The following is a 26,672-nucleotide window of genomic DNA, read 5'->3' on the forward strand; positions in this document are numbered from 1 at the left end:
CTAAAGTGTAATTTACATGAACATATAGGATGGACTATTCCATTATGACTTTTACTCGTAAAGTTGCAATGCTGGAGACACCGACATGATGAAGTCAAGCTGCCTTGATGAACTTTAAACACACAAGCACAACACAGCAACTACCTTTGTAGATAATTTAAGCTTTTATTTTACAAAATATGCCACTAGTGTCCTTTTTATAAAGAGAAGAAGAAATGGAAGGTTTGAAGTAACAAATTGACTTGCAGCACTCGCAGCACTCATCCCTTTTAAATTAGCCCATTGTTATAAAGAAAACCGCTGTTTATAACATTTATTTCCAAGTTGACTTTGGCATAGCAGAATGCTTAGCATATCATTACAGCGAATGTGCTGTCAGTTGAAGGGATTGTTTCAGGGTCACACATTGAATTATTTCTGGGGACTGAATCATCATCCTTGTGTTTTTACAGCTCCACACCACCGTCACTATATCATAATTAGCACTTTGCCCTTAAAAATGTTTAAACATGTAAGTTACATAATTCATTTTCCATGGTGAACACTATAACCAGCTGTTTTAACTGTACTGTACATTCCTTTCCCTACTTCTTCAATGTGAGAATTTCAAATTATTAGTATTGGTGGAAAAAACCCTTTTGGTTGGTGATGCTTTGCAGAATATAACGATACTGGTGCTGGTTGTGGCCCTGTGACACTTCCAATTACACACATGTCACAATAGTCCACAGAAGGTGAGGAGTGGAGTATAGTTGGGATCTCAAAATGTCCCCTGACAGGGAAGGGTGCAAATGTCACACAGACATTCCTAGCAGTATGCACAGTTACGAATTACATTTGGAAAATGTGAAAACAACCATACTTCTCATTATAAGTTATACGTATTTGAATGGGTCATCTTGGCTTGTTATACTGGGATCAGCCTACTCTTAACAAACAGCAGAGATGACCTGTTTATGTCCTACAACCCTCACACTTGCTCTTACTTTGGTGTGCTTTGTCACAGTACCATCTGGATTGCATCTTTGTACATGTTGTCCCCTCAGAACACACCACAAATGATTACCCTTCAGCAAGTCATATCAGTCCAAACTACTTACAGTAAAGCCAACAGTTGCCGATGCTGAGTGGATAATAGCCAACGTTTAAAACAGACATTTTGAGTAAAGACTCACCTTTGTGAGCATTTGGTTCTTGCACCACCAATAGGGGCATCACATCTCTGTGATTGTTGAAAGTGGTGATATGGGCATTATGATGGCCTGTCTTACAGTCTCGCTGTCTTTCTGTGCCATTGCTACTTTGGGTGTTCCATATCCTTCCTGATGGGACTGAGAGTCTTCATGCAAACCATCATGCTCAGCATTGTCCCACTGACATGTTTGCTGTCATATACTTGGATACAAAAACTAATTAATAACTGACTGTTTCAGACATAACCAAATATAAGAATGACAAACACTCTGCTGTGACATGTTGGCACTATACACATACCATGTGTACCTAGTTGTTATCTTACATCAGGCCCCATGAGTGGCCCATTATTGAGTGTAACAGACATTCAAACCTCATAATTTGCATTTATGGTCGTACTGATCTCTCATGTCAGTTTTTATGCAAATCAGACCACGGCTTCTGGGTCAGTGCAAATAAAGCAAAGCAGATTTATCAGTCACTTTAACACAGAACAGAGATAGACAACCAAAAATGTTGTGTTAAATGCTGACAGACTAGTAGGACGGAAAATCTGCTAGTCCTCAGAAATCTATATTAGTACTTATGGTAAACATCAGAAACATATCAAAATGAGCAAGACATGTTAAAAGGTTTAGAATTAAAAGTGTTGTTCTTTAATAAAACTAGGGGGCTCTGCTCCCTGTTCGCTTCCCTCGCCAACCCCCAGGCTTGCCACTTCACGGACCTGCCGCTCCCATATGGGGAAGCGGATGTACTGTACAATTTAAACAGATTGTTATTTTCATGGGAATTGTTACACATGCCTATTAGAACTAACTATTTTACATTACAGTGAGTAATTAACCATAGTAAAAAATAGTAAAACGTAATAAAATGAAAGAAAATTATGTTTCATGTTGTGTTAGAGGTATTTGTTCTGTTATACGTTTTCATTCTGTTTGGCTTTGAAATTAACACGTAAATACTTTTTAAACTTACGCTTTAACTGTAAAACTTTAGTAAAAACAACGTTTTGAATTAACTTTTCGTCAATATCGCATTGAATTTTGATTCCGTGTTTGGACTCAGATTGTGACAATGCAAAAGTATAACTGCCCGTGAGTGAATATCGTTTATTTCTCTGTAATAAATAAACCAACTTTTTTGAATGTATGTCCCTGTGATTTGTTGATTGTCATAGCAAAAGCTATTCTAACGGGAAACTAAACGTTTTAATACAAATGGCATATCAAGATCTCCTTTGGTGTCTAATGTTATCCACGGAAGATGTACTACATTACCTTTCTTGTCGCCTGTTATAATTTTACATGTCAGAATTGTTCGACAGCATAGTCTATTGATATGCATTTAACCAATTTGCCATATAACCGAATGACAATTTTAGCATCAATTTGTTTGACTTCATCGTTTCTCTGTGTTAGGATTGCCCGTGTACTCATTTTTTCTGTTGATAACCCTTCGGGATGAAATTTTTCAATAAGATTTGGACATAATAAGTCTTTTTTTATTGGGAACTTAAAATGAAGAAAATGTAAAAATGTATAAGAGCTGAGCACACTTGAACTGTGTCTGACAAACGCATTCACACGAATGAGAGGTGAGAGGACCGTGTGAGTGGTTGTAAATGATTGAGAGGAGGGCGGGAAATCTCTTGGCAATAATCTCGTCTCAAGATTTTCTTTTATAATAGAGAGATATGAATCTGTTTCTTAATCCGAATCAGTGTCTTCAAAGTTGAAACCATTTTAACATGTAAAGTCTTGTACTTATTTATTGTACTGTCCTGATTTATTTATGATGACGGCAGTTTTCTAAATCTACAGCTATTTTGATTTGTCAAAATTCTAATTAATGGTATCTAAAAATTAGACTTTGGCTACCAGTAATTTGAAGTGCAGTCATTTAATTACATTTTGATTAGTCAAAACTAAGTGATTTTTCAAATTGAAATTAAGGCCAATTGAGAATTAACCAATTAATTAGATCTGAATCAATCAATTAATCAATTAGGCTAATTAAGAACTAACCAATTAACAAAATCAGAATCAACCGATTAATCATTTAGCCCAACCTACATACAGTATGTATGGGGTGTGGAATGAATAATAGAGAGTACCAAGAGAAGAATCCGCACAGACACTGGGAGAATGTGTGAACTTCAGACCAGGGTTGCCAGGTCCTGAAAAAATTTATAGCGCACAAACAGACTAAAAATAGCAAATTTGCCCCCAAAACAATAGCCCAGTACTTGATGTAGACCAAACGACAGACTGAAAACCTTGGGGTGGTGGCAGAGCATGAGGGTTAGGTACATACCATCTAAGCCTTGTTCCTTCATAGATATTTCAGAGACATAGAAGAGGTATATACTGAAACATAACTGGGTCCCCCTTGGAGATTTTACAACAGTAAAGAACATATACAAGGGCAAATAGCACAGGATGAAAAAATGCAGTGGTTTGAAAAGTAGCCCAAAAATACTACATTGTTTTAAAAAAATGTAGCCCAAATAAGCACAACCAATGAAAGCCCATTTTTTTCCTGCAGACAGCGATCAAAAATAGCCCAATTAGGTGAGAAAATTGCTGTCTTAGCAACACTGATCCAGACAGTCAAGGGCTTATAAGATTTATGGCAGCCCTATGAGGTAAGCAGGTGTTGACTTATACTCAATTTGCTTCTTCCATGGCCAGCTTTATGTAGCGTGCTGAAACATAAGTAGCAGCACCACACCTTTGAATATTTGTGCCTTTAACATAATTTGCTGATGGCATTGTTATCTGTTGCGAGATTAGGGAGCAGGTTGAAGAGACCCTGGAGAGGTGAAGATATGTTCTATTGAGGACAGGAATGAAGATCAGTAGAAACAAGATGGAATACATGTCTGTGAATGAGAGGGAGGTCAGTGGAATGGTGAGGATGCAGGGAGTAGAGCTGGCGAAGGTGGACGAGTTGAAATACTTGGGATGAACAGTACAGTGTAATTGTGAAAGAGAGGTGAAGAAGAGAGTGTAGGCAGGGTGGAATGGGTAGAGAAAAGTGTCAGGAGTAATTTGTGACAAGAATGAAAGGGATGGTCTATAGGACAGTAGAGCAGAGACCAGCTATGTTTTATCAGTTGGAGACAGTGGCACTGACCAGAAATCAGGATACAGAGCTGGAGGTGGCACAGTTAAAGATACCAAGATTCGCTTTGTGTGTGACGAAGATGATCAGGATTAGAAATGAATACATTAGAGGGTCAGCTCTGGTTGGACGGTTGGGAGACAAAGTCAGAGACGAGGTTGTGTTGGTTTGGACATGTGCAGAGGAGAGATGCTGGGTATATTAGGAAGTGGATGCTAAGAATAGAGCTGTCAGGGAAGAGGAGAAGAGGAAGGCCTAAGAGAAGGGTTATGGATGTAGTGAGAGAAGACATGCAGGTGATGTGTGTGACAGAGCAAGATGTAGAGGACAGGAAGATACCACAAGATAATCCGCTGTGGCAATTCTTAACGGGAGAAGCCAAAAGAAGAAGAAGAACAAGACATACAGTATATGTGAACAAAGTGGTGAATGTCTGGGTAAGCATTTAAAATGTCACCCTGTCTAGACGTACACACTAAGCATAATGGGCCAAGACAGAGGCCACATGAATACAGAGACCACATGTTTACTGTAAATGACCTGAAAATGCATCCGTAGTGGGTTAGCAAGAAGTGAAACGATGCTGTATTATAGCTGGCAGATTAAATTCATGTTGTTTCCCTAACGTCTTCAGTACTGGAGCTGTGTATTGCTCTCTTGGGCTAAGATTTAATAGCACAAAATGTGGCCTTCTCATAATATCTTGCAGTGCTTTAGTGGTCACCTGCCACTGCCTGGGAGTTTACTGACATGGGAATGTAAGATGAGCGGGTAGTTTGGCATGTTAACCTAACAATGGTGGAAATACAACTTAATGCAAATCAGTAAGGATAAAGATAACATGCAAATGGATTTCCTGTAAACCTGAATGCTTGAGGTAAACTAATTATTAGTGGAGGGAATAAGAAGACAAATAGCTGGCTACTTTGTACACGGCAGTTTCCAGATTGCTGCTCTCAGTAGACCCTCTTTGACATTTTGTACACCCACTATAGGTTTCCTCTCTTCTAAGCCTGTGGTGACGCCAGTTCCTCAAGTGTGCTGCCCTTTCTTTCTTCTCTAATCAAACGGTTTTCAGGAAGTAGTTTGAAAATCCCCACTGAAAGGAGACGATATATTTGGAATTCCCATGCTGCAAATATTTGGGTCACATTAATGTTAGTCCTTTCACAAGTTTCATCCTGTCCTGTAGGGGATTTATTGTGAATTAGGCATTTGTTCAAATGGTGTAGATTTTTATCTTGTCTTTGGGCTAAGCGTATGCCTGTGGCATAACTGCATAATGAACGCAGCTTTTGTATAATACTTTCTTCACACAAGTTTCTTTAGCATTTTTATGTACTTTTGATACTCTTGAACCATTTTTGAAATACAGTAATATTTGGATCATTGAATTTAGTTTCTACTTTTACCTTTCTTGGAAGTGTCTCTCCTCTTGTGGTCTTACAGTTAGTGCCGTTTTTGCTCAAATCAAGTGCATTCTGAGTACTTTATATACCTATTTGCTTCCTAACATGCCCACCAAACCACCAACCATTGAATTTGTTTGAACAGTGAATACGAAAGGTCATGCTGTCTGTGGCACTTGATCTACTTTCAGTTCAACTATTGTTGTAGAAAAGAAGAGAGTCCCACACAAATGACAGTGATGACAGGAAAAGCTGTGTGACAGGGACCCGTGTCTGACTGAGGGAAAATATGAATGTTTGCCAGTCTTCGCAGCTTGGTGAGGAATTTGACTTCATAATAGAAAGTACATCTTTAGCTATTAACAGATAAAGGAAAGAAGAAGAAAGTCATTTGGTGAAAATGAGTGGGGGGTGACAGTTGCAGACCATTATAATTAGCGACAAGTTAAGAATCACTTTTTTTCATCATGGAGAATTTTTTTTTTCAGTGAACAAACTGGCACTGTTTGAAGTTCGCCATTGCATATCAGTTGGTTGTATGAGAAAAAAAGAGCAGATTTATATAGGTTTGGCTAAAGCATGCTTTATTTAAAGGAATACTCCATCCAAAAAATATGTTTTCATGTATGTTAAGTACCCATGTAGTTTGTTGTAATGGCCGGGCAAAATTTTCAATCTCGTGTTTTCATGAAGAATGAAGAGAATAAAGTTTTATGATATAGTAGAAGTCAATAATGAACAATACTGTAGAACTGCAAACCATGTGAATAATGTCCATAAACAGACAACTGGCCTAAAAGGTAAACAGTAAACCTAAAGGAAGAGTAATTTGGATTAAATAACAATACCAAATATAAGTGTAGCTCTCAAAATTAAAAAAAAAAAAAAATCACAGCTATTAATTGAAACTGCAACATCAGCTGCCTTTTTTTGGATAACCTGAAAATATACGTTTTGTGGGAGAACCAAGATGTCCAGTTATTCTAGCTGTACAAGTTATTATAGCGCCAGGTTTATCAAAAGATAGACAGTTCTGAAGAATCTATTTTGAAATTGTTTAGACTGTTAACAGCACTGTGATCCAGACTGGACAAGGCCGATTCAAGTACCAGTTCACACCAGACCTGAAAACTTAATTATCCTGAAGTGCTTAAGAAGGTTAGTGATCGTTAACCGGTGATGCCTATATTTTTTTACATTTTATTGTTAATAATTATAAGCAGATAACATTCCAAACAATCAAATCAAACTTAACAAAGCAAAGCAAAATTCTTTCTCTTGGGTGGAGGTTGAAAGAAGAGCCAGCAACCAAAGCTACTCTACCTGTGTAAAAGGAACAAGAAAGGAAGAGTATCCTTTTCCCCAAAGTGGAAGCATATTCTAAAATGTTATTGATTAGATCCTGCCGTATTTTTAAAAAAGTTATGAACAGATGCTCCAAGTGAGAATTTGATCTTTTCCCATTTTCAAATAGTACCCACCGACTTAAAACTGGTGGGGTGGGATTCTTCCAGTGGAGCAAGATAAATCTACGTGCTAGTAGTGTTGAAAAGGAAATTCCAGTTTATTTGTCCTTCTCCACTTTAAGCCCATCTAGAAGTCCACCAAACACGGTTGTTAATGGGTTCGGAGTGATTGTGATGTCAAGGCTGTCAGAGAGGCATGCAAAGATTTTTGTCCAAAATGTTGTTAATTTGGTGTACATCCAGAACATGTGAGGATGGAGCTCGATTGCAACGTTCACAGGTTGAATCTTGTCCTGGAGACATTTTGGATAGTTTTAAATAAGATTAATGCACAAGATAAGATTTTAAGTTGAATGATTGGATGCTTTGCACATATGGAGCTCAAGTGTGTTCTGTGCATGGCTGCCTTCCATTTAAATTCTAAAGTATTAAGTGACAGACCCTTTCCCCAATGTACTCTGGTGTCTTTGAAAGGATGGGACTTTAAAATATTTTTTATAAATTGTAGATGTGCTATCTGACTCTTCGAGTCTAATCGGTATTTCTTCTGGAACAGAACAAGGTTGGATGTGAGGAACACTGGCCAGGTTCTGTTTAGCAATGTTTCTAGCTTGAAAGTAGTGGTGGAATTGTGTTGATGAGAAGTTGAATTTAAACCATAATTGTTCATAGGATGCAAAGACATTATCTATGTACAGGTCTCCGAGTGTTTTAATCTTGGACATTATCCAGACATTAAATAGTGTATAAGTTTGAGAGGGTGGAAAAAGGTGGTTGTCATGTAGAGGTGCAACACGTGAGAGCTTCTCTGTTTTAAAGTGCTTCCTGCATTGGTTCCATATTCTGAGAGAATGAATTGCAATTGGATTATTAGTGTATTGATGAGAATTTGTGTTAACTGAGGCACACAGCAGGGAATATAAAGAACTACTGCAGGATTTGACTTCTATTGCAGACCAGACTTGTGTATATTCATCGATTTGTGTCAATGTCCTGGTCTTTATAGCTTGTAAATTTGCCACCTAGTAATAGAACTGATAGTTAGGTAGTGCTATGCTCCCTTCTGATTTAGGATGTTGTAGAGTTTGCCCGTTGGATGTGTGGATTTGTTGAATTCCAAATAAATGATGTTATGATTGAATGTAATTTCTTAAAAAATAATTTGTTAATGTAAATGGGGATGCTTTGAAATAGGAAGAGAATTTTGGGAAGATTGGTCATCTTCATAATGCTGATTCTCCCTTCTTCGTGTAAGATGGAGGGTGGACCATTTATTCACATCTTGTTTAAGTTTTTCCATACAGACAGCAAATTCTTTTTTTTGAAGAAGAGCTTTATATTTGCTTGTGAATAGCAAATATTAATAATTTAGATAAAAATGGTGATCTGGCAGATCCAAGTAACTGTAGACCAATAGCTTAATGTGCATCACAGGCTAATTAATGGAAGGAATTATTAAGCAGGCGATTGAGCAACACCTGACAAGAACAGTAGTTTTACTGAACAGTCAGCATGTGCTCAGATGGGGGATGTCGTGTTTTACTAACTTGCTAGAATTCTGTAAGGAAGCAACAAAAAGATACAATCAGAGTGATGCATATGATATTATTAATCTTGACTTTCGGAAATCATTTCATAAGGTGCTATATGAGACTAAAGTGGGAGTTCTGAGTGTTGTGTGTAGATGTGTGCAGAGTTGGATGAAACACAGGAAGCAGGGGGTTATGGGGTGAGGAACCATATCAGAATTGGGTGAAGTTAAGAGTAGTGTTCAGCAGGATTCAGTGCTGTTGGCGCTACTATTTTTACTATATACAGGGCGAGTCAAAATTATGTTAACACTAATGGTACTTTTATGTATATACGTAGTTACAATTTTTGTGGATAATTTATGTGCCACATATGGTACATGTGTTGAACATAATGGCGAACAGGTTGAGACTTTCCTGTAAATCATCTTGCACATATGAAGTATGTTTTGTGAATAAATTGCTTCCGCCATTCAACAACAACAACAACATTTATTTATATAGCACATTTTCATACAAACAGTAGCTCAAAGTGCTTTACATATTAAAGAATAGAAAAATGAAAGACATAATTATAAAAAATAAATCAACATTAACATCGAATAAGAGTAAGGCTCAATGGCCAGGGGGGGACAGAAAAAACAAAAAAAACTCCAGACGGCTGGAGAAAAATAAAATCTGTAGGGATTCCAGACCATGAGACCGCCCAGTCCCCTCTGGGCATTCTACCTAACATAAATGAAACAGTCCTCTTTGGATTTAGGATTCTCACGGAAGGGCTTGATGATGATGATGGTCACGTAGACTTCTTCCTTTTAATCCGTCCATCATTGTTGGAGCATCATGAAGCTAACATAATTTTGACTCTCTCTGTATATAAATTATTTGGATAGGAAAAGAAGTAACAAGCTGGTTAAGTTTGCAGATGATGCCAAGCTAAGAGGATTGGCAGATAATCGAGAATCTGCTGAATCATTACAGAGGGACAAATTTGTGGCCGATTAAATTTAATGTAAGGAAATGTTAGGAAGTAGGATGTAAAAATGTTAGATTTTAATACACTTTTGTGAAGCCTCATACTTGAAAGTACCCCTTATGAGAAGAACCTGAGAATCATATTGGACGTGTGTGACGATGTGGGTTCAGGCTCCACACTCCCTTTGATATTGGAAGCACATGAACCCAACACCGTCGATAATGTTGCCGAGTGAGCTAGTCAATGGAGGCAAATAAACAATTGAGCAAGGGGTGGTATACAAAAGGTGCAATAGTGCTTTTATTAAAAGCAGTCAACAAAACAAAAACAGTGTTCAAATAAATAGTGCAGTTCTTCATATTCATTAAATAAATAATCCATAAAAGAACGTGGGAGTAAAACTAATAAATAGAAAAAAACAATCCTTAAAATCTGAGGTTAAAATCTTCTCTTGGAAGCAGTTTTAAAACCAACAACAAACAAATCCGGTGTTCTTTTGTTAGCGTCTCACCTGCTAATCCCATTTGGGCATCGCAGCAGGCAAGACGCTCTCTGCAGCTGCCCTCCTGAAACACACGCACGAGACTGGAGACCTCCCGATCCCTGGCTTCGGTATGGCACTCATCCCAGTCCCGGAGAACTTGGTTTCCCACAACGGCCAGGTCGCTCACGCTGGGGATTCCCACCACCAAGTCTCCCGACTTCCGCTGCCTTTCCATGGCCTCTCCGCGGCCAGTCGCCTTCCCTGGTCACTCCCGCTACCTGATCGCTCAGCGGGAGCGACATCAACACCAACACGTGGGTGTCGGCCTAACACCCAGCTTCCATGCAGCTGTCCATGAGCGCTCGATCGCGCACTCACCACACTCACGCACCGTCTGCTTCCTCTCCTGCTCCCGGTAACCTCCGTCCTCTCCTTTCCTTCTTTCTTTCTCCATTTCTTTTTCCCTCCGAACGTTTCTTTCTTCCCCCTCCACACCGACTCGCTTCTTTTTAAAATGACGAGGGCCACAGCAGCTGCAGCATTAGCCGCGGGACAATCATGAATGTGGGCAGTTCCTCACCTGTGCACTAGGTGAGAAACGCCCACACCCTACGGATCGTCCGCGGCTCACTATGGCCCAACGTCCCTCGCTAAGCCGCGAGCACATCAATTATTTATTACAAATGGCCTTTTCTCAACGAGCTGTGGACCCATAACACCACAACGTGTTAACCTCCAGAGTGTTTAGAAGCCATTAAAAAGGAATGTTAACAGAGTGATAAGTTATATAGCGCCCTGATGTGTGGAGTACAAGTCCAAGGAGACTCTGCTTAAGCTTTATAACACACTGGTGAGGCCTCATCTGGAGTCCTGTGCGCTGTTTTGGTCTCCAGGCTACAAAAAGGACATAACAGCACTAGAAAAAGTCCAGAGAAGAGCGACTAGGCTGATTCCAGGACTGTGGCGGATAAATCATGAGGAAAGATTAAAAGAACTGAGCCTTTTCAGTTTAACCAAATGGACATGATGAAGTATTTAAAAGTATGAAAGGGATTAGATTAGCACAGTAGGTCAAGACTTTTGCTTTAAAATGAGTTCATTACGAACACAGGGACACCATTAACTTGTTAAGGGTAACTTTCACACAAACATTTAGAAGTTTTTTTTTTTCACATAGAGAACCACAGACACACAGAATAAATTGGTAGACAGCAGAACTTTAGGGACCTTCAGAACTTGAGCTGATGTTATTAGTATCTATCTATCTATCTATCTTTAGAGGACTTAAGTGGATTGGGCTGGTGACCTTTGTTGGGCTGAATGGCCTGTTCTTGTAAACTCACCAGCAGTTTTTTACTGTTTGATACTGCCGACCCCATTATTGAAGGACTCAATTTCTAGTGCAGCTCTAGCTTTGTCCGAACCATCTGTTCACCAGACTACAATTAATTTAACATTAAACCTTACTGAGAACAACTGGTGTCACAGACAGAGCTATGTATTATTTATTTCTTCGTTACAGATTCTACAATCAGTAAACAAAGTGTTTCAGATTAACTAGGCATATGCCTTATTTTTCCTTTCCAAATCACTTTGATTTGACCATTTTTGTTATTTTGAGACAACTAATAAGACAATTACAAAACCAAAATGTAACTCAAAATGCATTCCTGTCTTTATTCAGAAAAGATCATATTTGTGCACGATTATAGTGAGGCTTAGCCAGGTGTGCAAAAGTCAAATCTGACTAGCGGGTAACAGCGCTGCATTCCCCAGTAGGACCAACCTGAGAAGCTCAGATATTAGCGAGTAATGCATTCACAGGTGACCTGTCAGGGTTTTAACAGGCATGCTCCATGATTCTTCATCTTAGCTCCCAGAAATAACCCATCAATAGAAAGTGAGAGCCCCGCTCTTCTTCACCCATTGCTTACATCAAGGGCAGGAATGAGGTGTCCTCCCCAGGCAAGTTACAGATTACTTGTGAAGGAAGTACAGCATTGAGTATTTCCACATATACTGGCCAGAAGTTTTTGTCTGGTGCATTTTAGACCCTGGAGAGGTGGAGATATACTCTAGAGAGGAAAGGAATGAAGGTCAGTAGGAACAAGACAGAATACATGTGTGTGAATGAGAGGAAAGTCAGAGGAATGGTGAGGATGTTAGGAGTAGAGTTGGCGAAGGTGGATAAGTTTAAATACTTGGGATCAACAGTACAGAGTAATGGGGATTGTGGAAGAGAGGTGAAGAAGAGAGTGCAGGCAGGGTGGAGTGGGTGGAGAAGAGTGTCAGGAGTGATTTATGACAGACGGGTATCAACAAGAGTGAAAGGGAAGGTCTACATGACTGTAGTGAGACCAGCAATGTTATATGGGTTGGAGACGGTGACACTGACCAGAAAGCAGGATACAGAGCTGAAGGTGGCAGAGCTAAAGATGTTAAGATTTGCATTGGGTGTGATGAGGATAGACAGGATTAGAAATGAGGACATTAGAGGGTCAGCTCAGGTTGGACGGTTGGGAGACAAAGTCAGAGAGGTGAGATTGTGTTGGTTTGGACACGTGCAGAGGAGAGATGCTGGGTATATTGGGAGAAGGATGTTAAAGATAGAGCTGCCAGGGAAGAGGAGAAGAGGAAGGCATCAGAGAAGGTTTATGGATGTAGTGAGAGAGGACATGCTGTTGGTGGGTGTAACAGAGCAAGATACAGAAGACAGGAAGAGATGGAAAAAAAAAATGATCTGCTGTCGCAACACCTAACTGGAGCAGCCAAAAGAAGAAGAATTTTAGGGCAAGTCTATAATGAAATTTACATTTGTGGTTCTGTTACTATGTTGGTAAATAGATAGTGCAAATAGTTTTTAGTTTTTAACCAAAATGTATCTGTATAAAACCAAAAATATTACTACATGGACTGCCTGAAAATGATTTGATTTTCATTATAATTTTCTGACTTTCTGCAAGTAAGCATATCATTTTATGACTTATGTCAATTTTAACCTTAATTTCCGTATTTGCTCTTTGCGGTGGTATCTGCATTTTCAGCTGACATAGCCGATGAGCTGCTTGTACCTAACCTATTTTACTTTCCGTTCACTGACAGGTGTCTTTAAGCAGAGTCACCAAGGATGAAACTGCAGTTTTGATAGACAGAAACAAGTGATTAGGGCACAGGCTTTGGTCAGGATGTTTCTGGTGTGTCTAGCTCCATAGTTAGAGGTCTTTAGTGCACAATGCTCAGCACTTCACTACATCGCCTGCATTTGATCTGAGTCAGTGCTAAACGGAGCCCCTTTAGGCGTTCACTTGCATTTTCAGTTGCATTCAAAGAATTCCCCTTGACATATTCAGTTGTGAAATGAAGACACCCTGACAAGTGGTAAGAGTCATTGATTTAATGCATTTGAAAATATAATCAGTTACACCAGGAGATCAGATTATGATTAATAAAAGACACTCACTACATTCACTAACAGACGCTCAGCAATGTCATTCCTGCAAGTCAAAAGGCAGCAGAGAGTTTCACATTGATGTTCTTCAGAAACATGCATACTGTACAATGATAGATATGTTTAATTACTCATCATGTGTACAACCAGTTTTCAAAAAGCTGAATGTTCAACAACAGTTGTTTTTTTTTTTTGTTTTTAAAAAGAGACAGCCTTTCCAGGCTTGCTCGCGGCTCCAGTCTTTTTATCAGCATTGGACCAAGTAATACATTAAATTCAAGTGTACTTATAACATTATATCTGCATCAGTTTGCACAAACTCAGCATTTCTAATCTTGCATTAAACTGTATTCTTGTGTGTTCTTCTGTGTAGGCAGTAAAATGTGCCATATCTACAGTATATACTCTATAATAGAACCCTAAGGTCTGTGTGTCCCGTCCCTCAGGGCAGTCTGATTGGTCAATCTGGCATTTGTATTTGTGATTGGTCAGTTTGGCTTTTCTAAAGCAATCGAAAGTTGAATTGTGAGTGTGAGACACATGAAGAAGGAGTAAAGGCGTAGGAGGCTCACTGAGAGTCGCCTTCAAAGACGGGAGGTATAAAAGCAGACAGGAGGTGAGTAAGGCGCCTCAGAAATGACAAAAATCTTAGAGGCTGGCTTTACGGTAATGCATTTGAGGAGGAAAGGACCTGAAGGTGTGACCTGGCATTTGCGTGATAGACATATGCACGCCGACAAAATAGCGCTGATTAAAACGCGCCGTCAAAATCGCGAAAGTTTCATTAAATATGAATTACTAGTTTAAAGCATATATAATAATGTATATTTTATAAGTCAATATTATTAGACGCGGCATGCCATCAGCACGGCACGCAGATAGTCCTTAAGATCACGCCCTGCATATGTAGGAAGAATTGCAGCAAGGGCGTCCCACTCTCTTGGCCTCTCTCGCGATTTTGTCGGCGCACATTGGTTGAAAACCAGTTAGCGGGTTTGTCTGCGCTCATTTGTCCGTTGCGGTTTTGTCGGGGCGCATATGCCTATCGCGCTTTTGTCAGTGAACCCCTGAAGGTATACATTGGACAAGAGATATCAAATACTTTTAAATCTAGTCACTTGCCCGCCTATGACAGGTAATATGGCTAGTTGTATATAAAGTTTAATTGACTGACCAACAGACAAATGTCATAATAGGTTTCCTGCATTATGAAATTTCTCTTTCAGTCTGTTTTGTTTTGTTTTGTTTTTTCCCACAAAAGAAGTGAATACGTTTTTGGCTTACATGTCTAGAGATCAGTTTTCATCGACACTCTAAAAACATGAAGTCAGTTTGATCGGAGAATCAAACAATTCTGCCAGCAGGGGTACATTAGATGGGTGTGTGTGCAGGGCTGGCTTCTTAAACAGCATGTGAGCCAGCCAAACAGTCGACAAACAGCTATTAATGTACAGCATATTTCTCTTTTTAGCTGTCTGGTAAGGAGATTCTATCCTTCAGGGTTTTTTGGCATTAATTACTAAGGGGATTCTTAGCCTAAGCAGAACAATAATTTTACAGCTGTGTACCTATTGACTATAGAAGGAGTGGTAGCTTTGAGGCTTGATGGTTTGAATCCCGTAAATGACAGAAGTGACTCTACTCCATTGGGCCCTTGAGCAAGGCCCTTAACCTGCAATTGCTTCATCCTGGGTATGACGTTAATTTGCATCCAGCCCTGCAAGCAGGTCCCCCAACTTACCAGGAAAACCTGGGGGTTGGTGGCAGAATTGGCACTCCAGCCACTGCAAAAAACCTCGCACTGTTCCAGTGTGGTGCTGAGGTGTCACCCATCACACTCGGGTCCCAATTCAGGTAGTTCATTGTGTGGTGGGTGCAGCAATGCTCTACCAGCGCGTGCTCCCAACCTCTCTATTGACTGTGTACATTTATAGTTGAGTTTGGTTCATGTAAACTTTCCTAGCACATCAGTGAAGTAGACAAATTGACCTCCTATTTCAAGACCTGCAGACAGTCATTAGAAGTAATAACATTACATAATACTGGATACAAAGACAGCCCATACAAGTAGCAACATGATCTAAATCCTTCTGAACACAGCGCTGTCTGATGTTAACTTTCTTTGTCATGGTGTATTTTCAGTTATTGCAGGAGTGCATACAAATTAGAGTCACTCTATATATACATTAACTGCTGTAAGAACCTATAAAACGTCAACCCTCAACCCATCAACCCCACATAGAAGTAGAAAAAGATGAACGGGGAAGAAGAATAGTTGGATGGATCTGTCCTTCAGGCTTTTAGTGCTGGGCTGCAAATCATTTTGCATGTGCCTGCTTTATTAACTTATTTTTATTTTCCCTAATGTATAAAAGTGCTTTTATATGCATTTCCTAGTATGGGAGATGGCCGACAGTTCAATCTGGCCCGGGACGCCCCTAAAATGGAAGGATGGGGGAAGGCAGCTACTTCTCAACACTGCCTCCCCCAAAACCCTGGATGGCACTTCATTTGTGCACCATTTTTGTATTTAGTTTCCTACCTTTTTTTAAAAGACGAAGTAAGACCATTTTTATCTCTGTTCTTCCCTTGCTCTGTTCCGTTCTGCTTGTATTTTGAAGATGGCATCTCGTCTTTCTTTAATCATCTGTTCTGGTTTCTTTATGTCTAATGCTTGCTCCAGTTCTCTCTGGGCATTTCCTATAATTACTGTACGCTGCCCACCTTTTCTCATTTGTCATCTGAATCAAAACCCTCCAAAGTTCCTTTGACTGCCTCCCACCATTGGTTGTCTTTAATATGTCTCGTTGGATTCCCTCACTATTATTTCATCCTCCAGAAAGCTGTTTCCAAATCAGTGCACTCTCGCTACTCCATTTCAGCACAAGGTGATGGAAGAGAACGCTGACTTTAGCTGACACTGCCCACACGAATGCCGTAATTCAACTGTGAAGATAAAGTTTATATTCTCGGCCCCCTTACTCCAGTGGCCCCTCTCTCCCCACCATTTGTTTTTTTTTTTTTCAGTGCTCGGACTTCCATCGGTTTCTTTCATCTTTTTGGCGCTTTGTCACGTATGTCCCTGTTTCTTTTTCCTCTTTTTGAACAGTTCAGATCTCCTGCTAATATGGTTACTAATTCTTTTGTTTACAATGCTTTTAGTTTTTTTTTTAAAGCACTTCCACTTCTTTACCTCTGGGCAGGTGTGTATACTTGAATTACCGTTAATATTTCTCCTTTCTTAAATTTCATTTTCAGCAGTGTAGCCATCCCACTAACCATAGTTTCCTCTTTTTAACGACAATTTCAGGATTTCTAATAAACACCGCCATTTCTACACTTGTTTGAGCCCAGCCAGGCCTTTCCCTCAAACCTCCTCCTCCTCCTCCTCGTATTCCTCTTTAAAGGAGATACCTTACATGTACGCCAGTATTTACAGCTGTCTTGAATTCTGCCTTTTCACCTTATACATTTTTCTGCTCTTCCTTCTTTTAAGTTGGTATTTCAGAATATTGAATTCAGCAGATATAATTACTTGGACTTGTTTCTCCTTCCTCTTACCTCTTTTCTGTTGTTTCTAGTTATTTCTTTTTTGCCTTTGTAAAGTTCCTCATTTTTTTCTTTTCTCTTTATATTTCCTTTTATATACTGTTACACTGTACTTTTAAGGCCTTGTTCACACGGGCGTTAAGTTTTTGGATAAACGAACTTGCTCTGAACGTCGTAGACGTTTATGTTGCATTTTGTGGTGGCGATCGATTGACTTCTACACCGGCGTTCGTTTGTCTCTGTCTAACGCCAGCCTGCAGCCCAAATTGTAGTTTGTGTGTTAACCTGTCGAGGCAGTGTCGGGAACTGGATATGAAAGCCCTTGTCGTTTTATTTGAGGTGCCTCCTTTCGATATGGACCATTTTGCTATGTTAGATATTAATCTTCTTGTTTTAAAAATACTCGTAATACTGCGACGTAGGGAGAGAAAAATCGCCGCCGCTACTGGGTTCATCCTCTGACTGCACAACGTCGGGTTAAAGGAAGTTTTTTTGTGCTTTATGAAGAAATGCGAAAATTTCCGCACAAGTTTTTTTAATTACTGTCGGATGTCGGTTTCCACTTTTGATTGTCTGCTGCAGCTGGTGCAATGCCACATTGCACGCCGATCAACCAATTTGCGACTTGGTGTTAGCCCCGGAGAGAGACTACTTGTCACTTTGAGGTAAGGAAACAGTAGTCGAGTGTGCGCTTACACCGGTGTTATGCACTGAAATGCCCCCCTCCTCCTAAGCGTAAAATAAACGCGCAGAAAACGAACTAGAAGCGGTTTCCTTGCGTTCGTTGGGTTTTGAACGCCAAGAAAAAGCTGCATACAACGTTTTTTTGATGCCGTATAAACGCGCAGCCGGACAAACGCACGTCACCAAAGCCCGTGTGAACACTCTCATTGACTCCTACGTGTAGAAAACACTCGGCGCTTGATCCGCGCTCACCGGACGCTACGAACGCAAAAAAAAACGCTCGATTTTAACGCCCGTGTGAACAAGGCCAAAACGAACTGCCCCCGTGACCCTGTAGTTAGGATATAGTGGGCTGGATAATGAATGGATGGATAAATGAACTGCTAACGTTTGGGTTTTCTCCATTTCTATTCCACAGACTTTGTTCATGCTAAAGGAATTCTTTCCTTGCTCATCTGCCTGTCATTTATTCATTTGTCTTTTCCTGGCCCAGATCTTTTCTATTTCCCATTAATTCTTTTTTTTTTTTTGGATTACCTTTTCTTTTTACTCTTTCTGCACTGTTTCAATTAGCATCCCATTAGATTTAACATCGACCTTTCATGTGATGGTCTCCCAGTTCCTCCTCCTCCACAGCCTTCCCTTGTTCTTTTTTTTTTTTTTAACAGTCTTCGCTCATTCCTTCATTTATCTCCCTTTCATTTGTTTCCTTCTGCTATTTTAGCATTTAAAATTCTCTTTCATTTTCTAAGCCTGAAAAACAGTATCCTGGAATCATCTTTTTTCACTGCTGCAGATGACACTGGTGTCTGGTGTGTTTTGAAGAAGCCAGCTGTTTCTCTCACTACACGCTCTCATGTCCTTATTCTCATAGGCAGTGGTCCATCTGGGCCTTCTTCTTCTTCTGTTCTGGTTAGAGCCACTTTGTCTTTTCTAGAGGGAGCGGACATTTTGGAAGTCAGAACTGAACTTTAACAATGTCAGTACTTTGTAACCCAAGTGAACAGAATAACAGGTGTCAGCAGTGCTAATGGAGTTACAAAGGTTTCTCTAATAACCAATTAGAATTTAAACATGAATAATTGAGGATAAGCTAAGGGAGTTGACCATTAGCACACTGGTGGAATGGCTGTTGAAAATGGGGCTCTGTGGTCCTATGTGAATAATAAAAAATCCATCATTTCGAGCAGTAACAGCCATTAGCAGCACTTGGAATTTCTTGGCTGTATTATAAAATCAAGTTAATGGTATCTCGATAAAAAATGAACAAGACGAAGATGTTAAGCATGGTAGGCTTGGATGAGAAACGTTTGCTGCACACAGATCCATCACTGGAGTTTATTTTAATATAAAGAAGATTTGATTACATTACTCTTGTCAAAATAAACCCTAAGTTGGAGAGTGCTGATCATCTTCCAAGCACAGCCTGGTGACATCACACTCTCCTGTTAAAAACTTTGCAATACTGCCGCATGCTAAGTATATTAAGATTATTGTAGTCTGACCATTTGCTGGTGATGGAGCATTTAACATAGAGAAATTCATCAAGATAATGTGACAAAAATGTGCTCTGTGGCACCTCACTAGCCACGCTGAAACATCAGTACTAATAACCCAAGTAAAACTAAATGTATACTTGTATTGTCAGCTTGGTTGATAGCATTGATTGCATGCTACGTGTCTGAATAGCTGGGGTGCCTGTTTAAACTTGGGGAAATCCTACATGGCTCAAAATTCTCAAACTACTTAACTTTATTTTCCAAAGTAATATGTGGCATGATTTCTGTACTTTTTTCTTGATGTTTTGTAAAAGCTGAGGACAGAACATCTGTGACTGATTGTCCATTATGGCCAATAATATCCATAGAATAAACCAGTGGTGAGTGATGAGGCTTTGGTGTTCACTTTCAGTTCAAGAAGGGAAAAGATGAGTCTGGCAATTCTGGTATCTTTGCAGCATTGAGCATCCACCATGGAGTTTCAGGTATAAAGTTAAATTAATGGACTGTCGTCATTGTTTGAGTCAGATAACCCTCCCACAACCCTGATCTTAACCATAGTGTAGCTAGGCAGAGCTCTGGAGGTCTACAGTTAGACCATATTGGCATCCATTGGAGTCACATCCACCTGCTTTGGAGCTCCAGGGTGGAGGTTCTGGGCTGCACAGTTGCATACTTGGTGCCTCCACTCTGGAGCTCCAAGTATGTGTAGTTGACTTGTCATTTTTAACCATTAGTGTAACAGGAAGGAGGTATGGCGGTCTGCAGTTATACCCTTTTGGTGCCCATTGCAGTCATATCCACTTGCTCCAGCAGATGTATACTTGGAGCCTCCACCGCAGAGCTCCAAGCATGCATAGTTGACTGTCGTCATTATTTGAGTATGACAACACTCCCACAACCCTAATCTTAACCACAGTGTAACAGGGAGGAACTCAGGAGGTCTACAGAGTGGAGGTTCTGGGCTGCACAGATGCATACTTGGAGCTCCAAGTATGTGTAGTTGACTTGATGGACTCTTGTCATTTTTAACCATTAGTGTAACAGGAAGGAGGTATGGCGGTCTGCAGTTATACCCTTTTGGTGCCCATTGCAGTCATATCCACCTGCTCCAGCAGATGTATACTTGGAGCCTCCACCGCAGAGCTCCAAGCATGCATAGTTGACTGTCGTCATTATTTGAGTAAGATAACACTCCCACAACCCTAATCTTAACCACAGTGTAACAGGGAGGAACTCAGGAGGTCTACAGAGTGGAGGCTCTGGGTTGCACCACCCTGGAGCTCCAAGTACACCGAGTTGACTTCATGGACTGCCATCATTATTTGAGTCAGATAACCAACCCACGACCCTAATTTTAACCATAGTAGTGTATGGCGGAGCTGTAGAGGTCTGCAGCTTGACCATATTAGCGCCCATTGGTACCTACTTAGAGCTCCAGTGTGGGCTGCAGAGATGTGTGGGTTACTTCTACATGCACATGAATCAATACTCTTCTAAGCTAATATTACGTCTACGTGCTTTTAAATGTGCTGGCAACAGTAAGATCATATTTATATTATGTACAAAAGCTAGTATGTTGAAAATCAAAATGACAAAAGCTAGCTTTAATTTCATTTTTATTTTCTTGTTTGAAGTTTGTTCTAGTTTTCAAATATTTTTCATTTAGGTAATAAAGTGCTTATTTTTTTCATGAATGAACGGTGTCGTCTTTGTTTCCATCAACGGGAAAAACACTAGAGTGTCCAAATGTGTAACTGGTATTCTATGTGTACAGTATAAGTGTGCCCACTTCGGGTTGGCTCCTTCTCTTGCACCAGATGTTGTCAGAGTGGTCTCTGCCTCTCCACAACTGTGCACTGGAAAACGAGGACTGTGACAGTGAATTGGGTACCATGTGAATGTTTTGCTTGCCTGAGGTCCGCCTAACTTAATTAATTCCACATTTCAATTAAATGTTGACTTCGTACTAAATGACTGGAAATCACAATTAAGTCTGTTTTGTTGACCATTTTGTTTTTCTTTTCTATGGTTTAGGAACCTCCACTTGAATATATTACAAGACAGCCGGGAAAGCCATGGTTGAGAATACGTCCAACTGCTCTCTACCGTATGAAAAGGACAAGATCCCCCTAATGACTGTCTACACTATTGCCATCATTATTGGAGTCCCAGCTAACTTGATAACCATTGTTTTGACGTTTCAACAAGTTCAAAGGAAAAATGTGTTGGGAATATACCTGCTGAGCTTATCTCTATGTGATATGATGTACCTGTGCACGTTACCTCTGTGGTTGGTCTACGTGTATTATGAACATTTTTGGATTTGGAGTGACATGGCATGCAAGATTACTGGATATGTGTTTTTCAATAACATGTACATCAGCATTTTCCTCCTGTGCTGCATCTCTGCCGACCGCTATTGGGCTGTGGCGTACTCGCTGGAGTCTCGGGGGATACGACAACAGAAGTTGGCCGGTTTAATTACCTGTTTTATTTGTATAGCAGTTGCTATAATTCACAGTCCTGTGTTTATAATGGATGAAGGGAAGACAAACGAGAATCACCACAAATGCTTTGAACCGCGCAATTCCACGGCAAAAGTGGCGGGTTTTAATTATGCCCGTGTCTGTGTTGGATTCTTGATACCGTTAGGTATCTTGATTTACACAAACCGTGGCATCTTGGCAAACATCCAGGCCAGCAGTGGACTGCAAAAGCATCAGAAGCTGAAGATTAAATACTTGGCCCGTGCTGTGATCATCCTCTTTTTAGTTTGCTTTGCCCCTTATCACATCATTTTGCTCCTCCGAGCCGTGATGTTTCATGTATTGGGCAACGGTAATGACAGCTGTAATTTTGAGAGAACAATCTATTTGCCATACACATGTTTTCTGGGCTTGTCTACAATCAATAGTGCTTTAAACCCTATACTGTACGTCCTGGCCAGCGACAACATCCGAAAAGAGTTACGACGTGGCCTGTCCAGCATCAGGAGTCGAACTTCCTCGCAACACCGAGTCACTGATAGCAGTCTTCCGAAACAGCACTGCTCTAAAAACTCACTGGATACAACTCCATCCCGAGAAAACAACTCCTCCTGAGCAGCCTTTCTGCTTCTTCGGTGTAATTTTTTTGTTTTTCATATTCATGCACTGTCCGTGGAAATGTCTTTGATATCTTTAACTCCAGCGCCATTCCCAGTCCAGACACTCCACAGTAGATCAGCAGGGCCTTACCTGTATGTAAAGTGGCTATTTGATTTTATTCATATGCAAATGTTTATCTGTTTTTGTACCATATTTTGTATATTTGCAACAAATAAACGCAATGACACGTTGATTGAGTGTACAGTTTTCTTTTGAACATTTTTTTAAAATTTGTTTCATAAATTATGTTAAAAAAAATTAATGAGAAATAGATCAGGCTGACAATGCTGTAAAATATGCCAATCCAGTCTGAAAGTCCTTCCACTGCCCACCTGGCGAGTATGAAATCAGATTTAATGTGAAGAAATCACTTCCAGATAGTGAGCCACCCGAAAGGTGAGTGCATTTTGCATGCATAATTAATGTAGGACTAATTCTGCAAAATTCTAAGGAGGTTTTGGAGAGTTCCTCATGAGCTGATCTCAAATGAACAAGACACATGATGATGAAGATGATACGTGGGGTAGGATTTGTCTAGCTGAGCAAAATAAGGCAATATGTTAGCAATGCAGTATACGATACCTCAATAAATTGTTCATTAAGTATTGAATCAGAGCTGTTCGAGGATTGGGGGTTATTGGGAATCCAAACATGTTACTCTGATAAGTTCCAAGTGTAGGGCATTCTAAAAACATGTCACCCACTGAGACAACTGCCAACATTTCAGATAATCAGAATCAAGGGGGAGGCATGTGATGCACACTTTTAAGCTGAGTTAGACTGTCCTTCACAAACAAACTGCGAAGGGCATTAGTAGAGTGGGTCCTAGCTGTTACTTTAAAAGAAATTCTTCAACAAGACCGCAGGGACAGAGATGAAAACTCAATAACGGTAGATTTGCACACAAACAGGACCTTATGGGCCTTTAAAACTCAATAATAGTTGATAGTAATAGCAATATGAATAATAAGAAGTGCTTCACATTGAACTTACTGTACTGACTGTAAAAAAGATTATCAATCTGAGTAATTAAAGAGGGAAAATCAGGAGGATGAAACAATTTCTATGATTGCTCAGGAAACTGGCACAAAATAATCCAACAGACTCACTGCAGGGCGGCACGGTGGCACAGTGGTAGTGCTGCTGCCTTGCAGTTAGGAGACCCGGTTGCTTCCCGGGTCCTCCCTGCGTGGAGTTTGCATGTTCTCCCGTGTCTGCGTGGGTTTCCTCCGGGCGCTCCGGTTTCCTCCCACAATCCAAAGACATGCAGGTTAGGTGGATTGGCGATTCTAAATTGGCCCTAGTGTGTGCTTGGTGTGTGGGTGTGTTTGTGTGTGTCCTGTGGTGGGTTGGCACCCTGCCCAGGATTAGTTCCTGCCTTGTGCCCTGTGTTGGCTGGGATTGGCTCCAGCAGACCCCCGTGACCCTGTATTCGGATTCAGCGGGTTGGAAAATGGATGGATGGAGACTCACTGCAAGTGACCTGCTGAACCACAGCTTCTTACAGCTGCAGGGTTTGGTGCCGCAGTCTGTGTATTGATACTTTATTGGTGGTAATGGAAATAATGGGACGCTTCACCCTCAGCAATGCAATTGGATGGATGGATAGATAGATAGATAGATTAGATTGAACTTTATTTGTCCCCATGAACTATATTTGTCCCCAGGGTGAAATGTGGATTTTTACAGAAGCTCTTTAAATAAATAAATAAGATATGTATATATACTCACACACACACACTATGGTCTGACCACACATCAGAATCACAAAAAAGAAAGAAAATGACCTGACATAGAGGCTCTTGGTGTGATGAAAGTCAATAAGCAGTTCTTTGGTTCTGCAGTCTTCTTCGGTTTTGCAGTTGTTAATCTGCAGACAGTTCTCTCGGCACCAAGTTCTCCATCTGACTCCTTTCCTCTGTCTCATCCCACTTATTAATACCACAGTGTGATTTGTAACGAACCTGTTTGTGTTTTATGTGTTGTACCATTTAAATTGGATAAGGGTAGGTCTTTGTCTTCTCCGCACACTGAAATTGATAATATAATGAATTATCCACCTTCATAAAAGGACGTGTATTTGCATGTCCATCCAGTTCCTACGTCTCTCTTACATGCCATTTATGGGATTTGTAAAAGCAGTGCTAATGTTTGTGATGCGTCATCTGTTGAAATGAAAAATGCAAAGCATTTTATTGCTACATGCATTACAAAATACATTTCAATAGATGGTGCACTGCAAACGTTAATGCTGAATAACCTGAAGTCCACATTGATTGCTTAGATTTCAATGCATCTTAGACAAGTAGCACAACTTGTGCACCCAGAGGTCTGCATGAATGTGACTACTAGATGAGTGGTGTTAATCAGACTCCCATTCTTCTGGATTTATCACTTAGAGAGAGGTCAAGAGCATGTGCTGATACAGCGCATTGTCACACACACCCCATGACAAACCACCCTGGGATCCCAGATTAGGACCCGAGTGCAGCCTCAGCACCACACTAGTTCAGGTGGAATGGTCCACTGTGAGGTTTTTTACGGTGGCTGGGGTGCCAGTTCTGCCACCAACCCTCAAGTTTTCCCTGCAGGTTGGAGGGCCTACATGCAGGGCTGGATGCAGGTTAACGTCATACCCAAGACGGAGCAATTGCAGGTTAAGGGCCCTGCTCAGTGGCCCAATGGGGTAGAGTCACTTCAGACATTTACAGGATCTGAACCAACAAACTTCTGATTGCCAGTGCAGATCCTTAGCCTCAGAGCCACCACTCCACCCAGTGCTATCACTTAGATAACAAAAACGTTATTCATTCATTTTATTTTATTGATTTAATGATAGATAGATAGATACTTTATTAATCCCAAAGGGAAATTCACATACTCCAGCAGCAGCATACTGAGAAAGAACAATATTAAAGAGTGATAACAATGCAGGTATAACAGACAGTAACTTTGAATAATGTTAACGTTTACCCCCCCGGGTGGAACTGAAGAGTCGCATAGTGTGGGGTAGGAACGATCACCTCAGTCTGTATTCTACTTTTGAAGGATGGTGTCTCCACAGTTTGATGTTTCAGGTAACTCATGAACTTTTCGACATTAGATACATTTAATTGTATAAGTTGCACTGTGACGTGGAGTACTACGTAGAGTTTAACTGGTTATATTTTTGTGTATTGGTTGGTTTATCAGTGTTATACAACTCAGGATGACCCTGACAGCTTTCTGATGATGTGACAACTGTTGTTAACATGTCTTACCTAATCTAGCAGGAATATATAAAACTGAACTCTGTGACAGGACATTTCATAGAGTAAATAACATGAAAATAACAGGTCAAGCTCAAAGGAGTAAAGCAAATGTCTGGTGCAGGGAAGCATGGGATACTTGACATCTCCAACTGTAGCTTCTGGTGGCACAAGCACAGAGAAAAAATGTATGTTAAACCCTTAAACATTTTCTGCAGCTGTCTTACAAGACTCTTTCTTCTATGTACTTTTCAATTAGTCAGTTACTCCTCACCCTCATCCAAACGCTCTCAGTCTCACTGATGTGACTTTGTCGTTAAGCTCTTCCTCTAATGCATGTCTCAGTCCTTCCACAAGGCTAACGCTTCTACACTCAAAGGGTTCACTACGACACCCAAGAAGGAGGTGCAGATCTACTTAAGGCAGGCCTGATGGTGCGGCAACATGGCACCAGTTCCAGTTATACGTTCCCATCACTGTTAACATGTTTGTAAGAGTAAATCTCAGAGGTGAAAAGTTCACAAAGATCAATAAAAAACCCACTGCGACTGACTTACTCACAGCAGCAGTCAAAGCCTAAAGGTTACCAGAACATAAGTCATAGCCCACGTGTCTGGGAAAGTGCTGGGGCGAGAAGATGACATCCACACACCTGCGGAGTTTGTGTGTATTGGCAATGAGCTTCTCTGCCTTAACATGCGGCACAAACAGATCTGTGCTTCACGTGTGATGAAGGCTTAGCTGCTGTGGACATACAATGCAGGCCTTTTATGGAGGCAGGATTTGTGATTCTCATCCAAGTTTTTCTTCTTTCCCCTGAAGTATTAATTGTTCAAAAAAAGGAAACGAAAAAGTATGACTCGAATATATCAGACTTGTGGGCCTTTTGATATGTCACTGAAAGTTGC

The 26,672-nt window shown here is 40.4% G+C and overlaps 1 protein-coding gene across 2 annotated transcripts in view; it reads left to right on the top strand.

Moving 5' to 3' along the window:
- Window positions 1-22,709, top strand: part of gpr132b (G protein-coupled receptor 132b) — a 61,092-nt gene extending 38,383 nt beyond the window's left edge. For both annotated transcript variants that reach the window (XM_039741875.1, XM_039741877.1), the window contains exon 2: window positions 21,405-22,709. In XM_039741875.1, the coding sequence (XP_039597809.1) occupies window positions 21,446-22,471 (1,026 nt within the window). In that variant the 5' untranslated portion in view covers window positions 21,405-21,445 and the 3' untranslated portion in view covers window positions 22,472-22,709. The remainder of the gene's footprint in view (window positions 1-21,404) is intronic.
- Window positions 22,710-26,672: the final 3,963 nt, after the last annotated feature.

Source organism: Polypterus senegalus, chromosome 18 (genome assembly GCF_016835505.1).
Source record: "Polypterus senegalus isolate Bchr_013 chromosome 18, ASM1683550v1, whole genome shotgun sequence".
Lineage (NCBI taxonomy): Eukaryota > Metazoa > Chordata > Cladistia > Polypteriformes > Polypteridae > Polypterus > Polypterus senegalus.